The sequence below is a fragment of the Mastomys coucha genome, unplaced genomic scaffold (assembly GCF_008632895.1).
Source record: "Mastomys coucha isolate ucsf_1 unplaced genomic scaffold, UCSF_Mcou_1 pScaffold9, whole genome shotgun sequence".
Classification (NCBI taxonomy): Eukaryota; Metazoa; Chordata; class Mammalia; order Rodentia; family Muridae; genus Mastomys; species Mastomys coucha.
The window spans coordinates 41,461,178-41,470,499 of record NW_022196915.1 but is presented as its reverse complement, the minus strand read 5'-3'; the positions used below and the strand labels follow the sequence as shown (position 1 = coordinate 41,470,499).

General features: G+C 51.7%; 3 protein-coding genes across 6 annotated transcripts in view; 1 reads left to right on the top strand and 2 right to left on the bottom strand.

Annotated features, from left to right (window-relative positions):
• Positions 1-2,330, top strand: part of LOC116084148 (myosin-6-like) — a 24,577-nt gene extending 22,247 nt beyond the window's left edge. Inside the window, 3 exon segments of the mRNA XM_031361003.1 lie at positions 1,046-1,141; positions 1,785-1,919; positions 2,270-2,330. Of these exon segments, the coding sequence (XP_031216863.1) occupies positions 1,046-1,141; positions 1,785-1,919; positions 2,270-2,290 (252 nt within the window). The 3' untranslated portion in view covers positions 2,291-2,330.
• Positions 2,331-4,671: 2,341 nt separating this feature from the next.
• Cmtm5 (CKLF like MARVEL transmembrane domain containing 5) lies at positions 4,672-7,434 on the bottom strand. Of its 4 annotated transcripts, none has more exons than XM_031361553.1 (5): positions 6,956-7,434; positions 5,904-6,056; positions 5,330-5,422; positions 5,084-5,168; positions 4,672-4,988 (listed from the first exon to the last, which is right to left on the bottom strand). In XM_031361553.1, exons 1-5 carry the CDS (start codon positions 7,079-7,081, stop codon positions 4,975-4,977), a joined length of 471 nt encoding a protein of 156 aa, XP_031217413.1. In that variant the 5' UTR covers positions 7,082-7,434; the 3' UTR covers positions 4,672-4,974. The 4 variants fall into 4 exon arrangements, with proteins under 4 accessions (XP_031217413.1, XP_031217412.1, XP_031217411.1 ...); XM_031361552.1 differs by having other exon boundaries at positions 4,672-4,912; XM_031361551.1 differs by lacking the exon at positions 4,672-4,988 and having other exon boundaries at positions 5,092-5,422.
• Positions 7,435-7,886: 452 nt separating this feature from the next.
• Il25 (interleukin 25) overlaps positions 7,887-9,322 on the bottom strand; it is a 3,457-nt gene continuing 2,021 nt past the window's right edge. The window contains exon 3 of the mRNA XM_031362004.1: positions 7,887-8,631. Within this exon, the coding sequence (XP_031217864.1) occupies positions 8,376-8,631 (256 nt within the window). The 3' untranslated portion in view covers positions 7,887-8,375. The remainder of the gene's footprint in view (positions 8,632-9,322) is intronic.

Genomic DNA, 9,322 nt, shown 5'->3' with positions numbered 1-9,322 from the left:
TTGGGCAGGGCAGATCAGGACGGAGCAATGGCTTTACGAGCCCACCCGTGGGCTCAAACAGGGCTCTGCTGTGCCGTGCCACTGCTCACTAATGCCAGGCGCTACTTCACACCAGCACCTTTTGATGCTAGCTGCAGTTTCTCTGACAGGACACCTAGGCCTTAGGGCACCATCTCAGAGTGTCTGAGAACACCATCTATATAGCTAAGATTAGTTATTTTCAGTGTCTGGGAAGAGAAGCCTAAGGAGATGGGTGAGTTGGTCCAACTAAGAAGGGGATACAAGAGGCACATGGTAGAGATTGCAGACCTATTGGGGACTAAGGGGCAATGGCATCCTAAAACATTAAATGACATGGAGACAGGAATGACCAAGGGGCATTGGAGCCACAGACCCTGCTGGCCAAATTCTGGCTCAGAGGAATGTGCTAGATTATTGGGCTACGTTGGACTAATCTAGATGGTGATAATATCAGCTTTCTTTACTATTCCTCTGTGGTCACTTTGAACCACTGGCTGAAAGTGCCCATGTTACTGCAAGGAAAACTCTATTCACCAAGCAGAGTTTCCATATGACCACAGTAAGAGGTTTTTGGGTGGAGGATGGGGGATAGTTTGAAGAAATGGCTTAGTGATTAAGAGCACTCACAGCTCTTGCAGAGAACCCGGGTTCAATTCCCAGCACCCACATGGCAGCTCACAACTGTCTGTAATCCCAAAGCCAGACACCCTCACACAGACATACATGCAGGCGAAACACCAATGCAAATAAAAAATAAACAAATAAATAAATAAATAAATCGAAGTTCCCAGTGGCTCTGAGAACCCCCTCTCACTTCCAGCACCCGGACATTCATTAATTCATGGGTCTCTGGCTGAAAAATCCCTTTGTCCTACAAAGAGAGACAGCAACCCCTTGACCTGAGGCACCGGAGGGAGAAGCCTCTAAGGCCCGGGGAGAGGAATAGAGTAAGGGAGAAGGGACTGATGACCACAGTTGCTCCTCTCCCCAAAACTATTTCTCCCTCCCTCCCACCCACCTTTAGACAGAGGAAGACAAGAAGAACTTAATGCGGCTGCAGGACCTGGTGGACAAGCTGCAGCTGAAGGTGAAGGCCTACAAGCGCCAGGCTGAGGAGGCGGTGAGTGCCCGAGTTATCTCTCCATCCACACACTTGCTAGTGAGAGCCAGTGAGCATCCGCCACCATGGGGCCGAGACAAGAGTCTGCTCTAACCTTCAGCTCAGACATTTATTTTGTGCGTATGATCAGAACTGTATTTAGCACCCTAAGTTTCAAAGATCGTGCTGTTCCTGCCCTGCATCTGCCTCCGTATCTGTCCACATACCATAAGACCAATCGAAATGCAGGACAGCAAAGGGCTAAAAGTTGGAGCTGGGCCTGTACAGAAACCTGACTAAAACAGGATAAAAGAGTAGACACTTGGGTGGACAGAAATATGTAGGTGTGGTATGGATGAGCACAGATGTGCAGAAAAACCCCAAGTCGGCAGGCATCTGTCTGAGGCATAACTGGAATAGACACAGTGAAATTGGACTCTCACAGAGCATGCCAGGCAGCACAGCTTCATTCCAGACAGTGGGTAGTGATGAAGGATCTTAAACAGTGAGCACGTTTGAGGAGGGTGACAAGTGGGACATCCCCCGGGAGGGTTGTTTCAGGAACCGGGTGAGGAGTGGCTCAGGGACATGGACCATGAGAACCTGAGAGCCCATCCCAGAGTTCTTCTCACCCCAATCTCCCATGCCCTTTATCCGTTCATAGGAGGAGCAGGCCAACACCAACCTGTCCAAGTTCCGCAAGGTGCAGCATGAGCTGGATGAGGCAGAGGAGAGGGCGGACATCGCGGAGTCCCAGGTCAACAAGCTGCGGGCCAAGAGCCGTGACATTGGTGCCAAGGTGGGTCCCTCCCCTGGAACTGCTAGTCATGCTCTCACCAGGATGCCCCTGCACACATGACGCTCTGAAGAGCTACGTGTGTATCCCATGTGCATTTAGACATAGAATAGGCCTTGATTACAACCTGAGGGTCCCACAGACACCTATAACCTGAGAATCCACTCTCCCACTCGAAGCAGCCCCAGATCCGTGTTCTATACTACAAGTACTGCCATCATGAGACTTCAAGACCTCTGAGGTTAACACCTCCCTATCCAAGGGCATCTTCCTAGAGCCACTGAAATCCCTAGAGATTCCTCCCCAGGCTATCTTGCCCGTTGGCCTCACACCTCTTCTTCCTTTCTCAGCAGAAAATGCACGATGAGGAGTAAGGTTTCCAGCAGAACCTCGCTGTGGCTAATCCACAATAAACATGAATGCTTGACTCAGCCTGTACCCTCTGTCCTGCCTACCAATCGTCTATCTGGGATGGGAATTTTGGTGGCCCCGGGAGGAGGGTGGCCACAGCAGAGACTGTCAGAGCTGTAGGATCTGAAGCACCCCATGTCTGTGGAGACCAAGAGGGAAGTGAGGTGTCCTGCCTCAGGCAGCACAGTTCAATCCCAGCTCCACTTGGTCGTTATGCAAGTAAAGAAAGGGAACATTTCCAAAAGTGGGGGGAACAAAGCCAGGTATGATGGATGGCGTTTGCTGCTGAGTGGAAGTCACTCCTCCATAGCTCGCCCTCTTAGCTGGCAGAAATTATAGTTGCCCCGGGCCATGTGTTCTCTCCAAGATGATCTTCCCACTGATACCCAAAGAGTCTCTGCAGTGCTGGGGATGGATACACAAGAAACTGCTGTGGGACACTCAGGAAACAGATGAGACCCCACTCGACTCAGCTCCTTAGATGGAGCCCACAGGGTACATCTTCCCATCCCAACATCTGCCCTAGCTCTGTGAGTCAGGCCTCACCATGAGGACATTCCAGGACTCAGATGATGTAGATGATGCAGAGTCCAAATGATTATGGGGTACGGACCAAGTGAGAACAGTCCTCAGTTTGCATCCGTTCACATGGACATACATAGGTACATAGGCAGACCCACAGTTGGGCACAGGTCCAACTCTCTCTCTCTCTCTCTCTCTCTCTCTCTCTCTCTCTCTGTCTGTCTGTCTCTCTCTCTCACACACACACACTTTCTCTCTTTCTCTTTCTTTCTCTCTTTCTCTCTCTCTTTCTCTCTTCTCTCCTCTGTATGTGTGTGTATCTGTCTCTCTGTCTCTCTCTCTTTCTGTATGTCTCTAAGTGTCTCTGTCTCTGTCTCTTTGTGTGTGTGCACGTGTCTCTCTGTGTCTTTCTCTTTGTCTCTCTCCTCCTCCTCCCCCCATCCCTCCTCTTCTTCCTCCTCCTCCTCCCCTTTGGAGGACTAGACACACAGCTGCCCAGGGATGGAACAGAGAATCCCGTCTAGAAAGTAAACCTTGCTGTCCTGGGCATTTGGACAAGGTTCTCCAGACCTTTTTTTTTTTTTTTTTTTTTTTCACCCTTTCAAACCTACAATCTTCTCCCGACTTCCCCAGCCCAGCCTTTTCCATCTCTCCTCTGTGACTATGCCCACCCTATCTCCATTCTCCTGACCAAGGGCAGTCATCTAGACTCAAGAACAGACTATGCAGAAAGCCTGAAAACCATAAACAGAGTCCCAGGAAACCCAAAGTCCAGTAGGCTCCTTCCCTGGAATGACTGCCAGGCCTGATGGGGTAACAGAACACAAAGATCGGAAGGCAGGAAATAGGAGGCAGGAAAAATCTACTATGAGCAGTATAGTCATCACTGGAAAGCATGGCACATGCCCCAAGTTCAAGATCTGGGGGACAGTCAGAGCTCAAGGCCAGAGCCCTCGACTGAAAGGCCCATTGGAAGGAAGAAAGGCATTTCAGAAGGGTAAAGCATTAAAGAGAGGGGGCAAGAAGTCAGCTGAAATGGAACCACATAGATGAACCACGGTGGGTTCCTCCAGCCAGGCAGGGAGGTAGTGTCTAGACTAGACTATCAGGGACCAGGCCTAGTTGATTTGCCCTTTCAGGCTCAACTGTTACCTCTAAATCTCTGGTGTTGAGCATAGGCTCTGCAGACAGGAAACACTCAGCAAATGTGTTCTGAGAATGTGGCAAGCTAGGAAGTAGGGGTCCACTGGCAAAGGGATGGGTCCCTTGTTTTCAGAGCTTCAAGGGAACTCTAAAAGGATCAAGACAGTACTGTTTCAAGGTCAAGATGTTCTAGAGCCAGCTTTGCTACAAGGAGGCAGCCACTTCCCCGTAATTAAGCCCCAGGTTTCTTTCACATAGAATGAGGGCACGTGACCAGCTCACACCTAAGGACTTTCCTTTCAGGTGCTGGTATTTTAGGAATTTCTCCTAAGACCTTTGGCGGTCCTCTCCACTACGGTCTGCCGCCCAGCCCTCCCCATACCACAAGGGGGAGCTCTACACAAACTCCAGAAAAGGACTGCAGCGCGTGCCTAACAGGTGCGCTAGGCTGTTGCCAGGGTCTGGAAGGCCTAGACAGCTCACTTCCGAAAAGCCTGGCAGGTAGCATTTTGGTAATCTCACATTCCTCTGATGTGTCGGGCTGAGGTGCAAAAGTTTCAGTTCCTCTATCTAAGCCGCCCGCCCTCACCCCACAGAGGGATCTTGGCTCTCTGGAGCACATTTCCACGAGTAACTCCTTGGCTTTCCAGTCTGTATAAGGAAGAAGAAGACCCACCACTAGGATTTGATTTTTTTTTTTAATTTGGGAGTGACTTGGAGGCACAGCCACCTGCCCCGGCCCCCAGAACTTTACCCCTCCCCACAGATTCCCTGGGACTTCTCAAGCGCACATCTCTGAAGACGTGGAGTAGAGGGTGGGCACTTGGAGTTCAGTGAATTCTAAGATGACAAAGATGGGCTCCGTGGTTCCTTGTGTCTGGTTGTGGGAGCCAGGTAACCCTGGAATCACTGCTGGTCCCCTGTGGAGAGGCAGCCAGGCAGGGAAACCATGTGTGTCTCAGGTAGCCAGGTAACCCTGGAATCACTGCTGGTCCCCTGTGGAGAGGCAGCCAGGCAGGGAAACCATGTGTGTCTCCCTTATCTGGGACAAGAAGTAGGGCCACCTCCTCTCTCATGGCACAGATACTCACCCTCCGTGGTCCCGGGCATCAATTCAGTTCGGTAGATCTTGAATGCATCATAGGCAAAGACAGAGACCAGGATGATGCCAAAAACCTGTGGAAAAGGATAGAGGTGGGGCAGCAGGGGCCGTCAGACTAGGGGAGTGGGGAAATGGGGCCCAGAAGTGAGGGAATGATGTATGAGCAGGCACAGGCTATGTTTGGGGCACAGCCATAAGTGTTGGGTGCTGGAGAGCACTGTAGGAACGAACTCACAAAAGCAGCAATGGCGGCGCCCTCCCTCGAGGTCACAGCAGCAAAGGAGACCACCAGGAAGATGATGATAGCGCTGAGACACCGGAGGAAGTCCTGGGGAGCCAGAGGCAGGGGGATGATGCTGGAAGGTATCATTACCTGGAGATCTCCCAAACTAGTCAGCTTTCCCTGTCTGGTCCTCAGAGATTGAATTCCTGCCCAGGGATGCCCCCAGACACATGCCAAGTACTTCCAAGGGAGTGAGGTCAGAACCCTACCCAGAGGATGAAAGCAGATAAATCTAGATCAGCCAGGAGGCAGAGGGGAGACCAGTAAACATGCCACATGGAGTGGGACTGAGCTAGGCCTTTAATGCATGGAAGAACAGGCCTAAGGTCTGTACATCCTCCTTGATGACCCTTATGGGCACCCACTCTTATGGGTGTCAAAAGTTCATGTTTGAGCACAGGGCACAGCACGAGTCAAAGCACAGCTCAGCTGTGGAAATGAGGGGGAGTCACAAGGCTACAGGAAAATTGGGCAACCAGAGAGAAGGAAGAGACCAGGATGGGGTGGGAGAGACAGTGTTCCTCACCAGACAAGGCCAGTTAAGCCTATCGAAGCGCTGGTAGTACTGCGTGGCGTAGAGGAAGAGGAAAGCCAGTGTGATGAAGAACTCTAGCAACGCTGCGGCCATGTAGGCGGAGATGGAGGCCGTGAAACAAATGAAGATGATGAAGGTCAGGGCCTGCAGGACCAAATACGGGGAGCTTTCTGAGGAGACACATGCATAGGCCAGACCATGGTTTGGCTGTGGTTGGGAGCCCCTCTTCTCAGCTGATACTTTTACTCCAGCCTCACTGAGAAGGAAGAGTTCTCAATGAAGGCAAAGAAGTGACTCATCCCTAGTGTCAGGGACCATCGAGGGCCTCTCCATCCTCCTACTCCTGCTATCCCAGGAATCCCAGCAACTCCATCAGTTTGGAATCTACACAGCCCCAGGGGAGTCCCCGGGGACACAGAACACAAGGTACACAGCAACTCACACCACCTCTGCCCCACAAAGCTTTTCCTACTCCTGATGACTAAAAGTCAGATGACAAGAGCAGATTCCTCGCTGAGAGAGGCTTGGAAGGCAGGAGCTTGCTGCATGGAGGATGGCAGGTAAGAAGGATGCCCTGTTGTGAGTGCTGTGGTCTTGCTCAGTAACCAGGGCAAACCTGAGACTAGATGGCAATGGGCCACAACTGACGATAAGGTGTGGCTGCCGGAGATCTACCCTCTTGGATACTTAAACTTGGACATGTCAAGAAGTAGCCTTCCTAGAAGCCGGAGGGAGACAGACTGGCCTTCTTCCTGTCCGTCCTCTTCCCACCCCCACCCATGGCTCATTCCCTCAGTATCCTAGAAAGCTATCTTTCCATCTAACTTCCGTCTTGCGGTGAATGATGCATGCTATAACTGCCTCCAGATAGAGAAGCGGCCAGAAAGCTAGGAGCTGCAGAAGGTAAGCCTGGGAGTGGGAAGACAGAAAACCTGGGAAGGGGGCTGGGAAATGGTGAACGAGCACAGGAGGCCAGCCCAGAGCCGTGCCAGGGGGCTGGGATGGGAGAGATGGGGGCACGAGGTTGGGGAGGCAGCTGTTACCAGCTCAGTTTCCAGCAGGATGCCTTTGAGGGAAGACAGGAAGGTCTTGTCCACTCCGAAGCCCTGGAGCTCTGCAGCTGCTCCTTCCTCTGGGGGCCGTTCCCGGCGATCCCAAGCACTGAACATCTCTGTGAGGCTCACGGGGCACAGACTCTCCCTCACCAGATTCCCAGCAGCCCAGGAAGGGGAACAGAAGTCTGGTTAGAGAAGCAAACAGGAGCCTGAAAGTGAAGCTGGGGCCTGCTGTAGGACTCTGGGGAAAAGCAGTACCCAGGGAAGGCTTGCCCAGATGGGCTTCACCCAGCTGCCCAGAGTGCCTCTGCTCTGGCCTGCAGGGCCCCTAGGAGGCATGGGGAGGGGTGAGAGAGAGGTGGTTAACCCTCCTCTTCCTCTGGCCTAACCCACCCTGAAGAACGAAAGAAGGAACAAGGAGAAGAAGACATGGGAAAGAAACCAGAGGAGTTGCGGGGTAGGAGAGAGACAGGCAGAGCAAGGAGTCCCCAGCAACCAAAGCCTGAAGATGTCTATGCCCCCTCCCATAACCTTAACCCTCTTATTTGGCTGGGCCTTTCTCTCTTTTCCTTTAAGGGAGGTGGGAACTGGAACCCAGCCCAGGCAATACCCTGATGGACCAAGCTGCAACAGCCAGAACCAGAGGACAAAGGAGGATTGTTGGCGAGACAAGGGGGCGCTGTGTGTCTACTGCAGTGCCTCAATGGCCTTCTGTCTCTCCTCCATGTTGAGCTGTCTGACCCCCACCCTTCTGTTCAGGGATGGACCAGGGGAAGGGAGGGGAAGGGTGGATGTAATGGACACCCAAGGAAAGTAGGGAGAGTTGCAGAGTGGAGAAAGACCTAGAGAGGAGAAAGGACCCAGCTGGGGACTATAGGATGCTCAAGTACCACAGATGCCAAAGACAAACATGACCATTTTAAAATACAGATATTTATTTGGATAAATCTCTTCATGTTCGATAACAGCTTTCACTTCAGAACCATCCGCTTCAAAGTAATCATACCTAGCTGCACACAGTATTGGCATTCACAAACAGATGCAACAAAAGGCAAAAGGGGAAAGGTGGAGAAAGTGCTAGTGCGGGACTCAGGGACTGAGAGGAAAGGAAGAGCCAGGAGTATGGCTTCCAGGGTCAGCAGGCCTTTGGAGTTCGTTCCTGAGAGGAAATGCCACAATGGCATCTTCCAGCGGCACAAGCTGAACCTGCTCCTTCCCAAAAGTGCTTTCAAAAAGTGCAAAAGTCAGAGTTTCTCCCCAAGTCCTCCATCTTGTCCCGGGAGCCTGCTGCTTCAGGTAGGGCTTTGGAGGGCTTGAACACTCAGGTACCTGGCCCACTTTGGCAAGATGATTGTATACCTGGCCCACTCTCCCAACGGGATCAGCCTCGGGAAGGTGGAGAACATGACTAAGCCATGACACGGGGCCGCACACACACACAAGCCAAGGAGACTCTGTAGAGCCTGCGCTCTAAGCAGTAGCGGCCGTGGGAACCTTCCTCGCCATGGCATGGCCGCCGGTAGAAGACCGTCTGGTTGTGGTAAAGTGGTACTGAGTTGCCCAGTGGGTCCATGTGGGAGCCTGTCTGTAGGCTGACGCAGTGTGGGCACAGGCATCGAGCATGGTACAGATCCTGGGGGACCCGGTTCAAGTCCCTGTCCAACCTGTGGGGACAGAGCTGATCAGTCCAGAAGCAAGGGGTAGGTGGGGTGGAGAAGCTGGAGGGAGGAAATGGTGTGGTTGGGGACCTGTTCTGGCACCCAATACTGTGTAACTTTGAATGCTACCCCTTCCTCTCTGAGACTTATTTCCTCCCATTACTAATATAGGTAGGCAACAAGAAAGGGGCTTTTCTAGTGGCCCTCAATGCCAGGCCATAGCTGTGACAGCCTCTTACAGTACAGAGGAAGGTGAAGACTGGCCTGCTAGCCTCCACAGGCCAGAGCTGCACCAGTCTGATACACATGAGGCTTCTTAGTAAAGTATTACATTTTATGGTGTTTATCTAAATGACAGCTATTATAAAACTAAAAACTGCCGTGAGGCAGGTATAGTGGCACATGCCTGTAATCCCAGCACATGAGAGGCTGAGGCAAAGACGGCCATGAGTTTGAGGCTAACCTGTGCCACACAGTCAAGCACATATAAAAGAATACATAGCGAACACCAAGTGTCTCCTTTTGCTCTACCTACTCCCCACGGAGAGCTGCTTCATGTCCACCCTCCAGCCTCTGTCCAAGCATGGATTACAAGCACATTTAGGTCATAGGAAAGACTTTTTTTTTCTTACCGTTTCAGAAAAGATTTGTGGCAACAACAAAAAACAAAAAACAAAAAACAAAAAACAAACAAAAA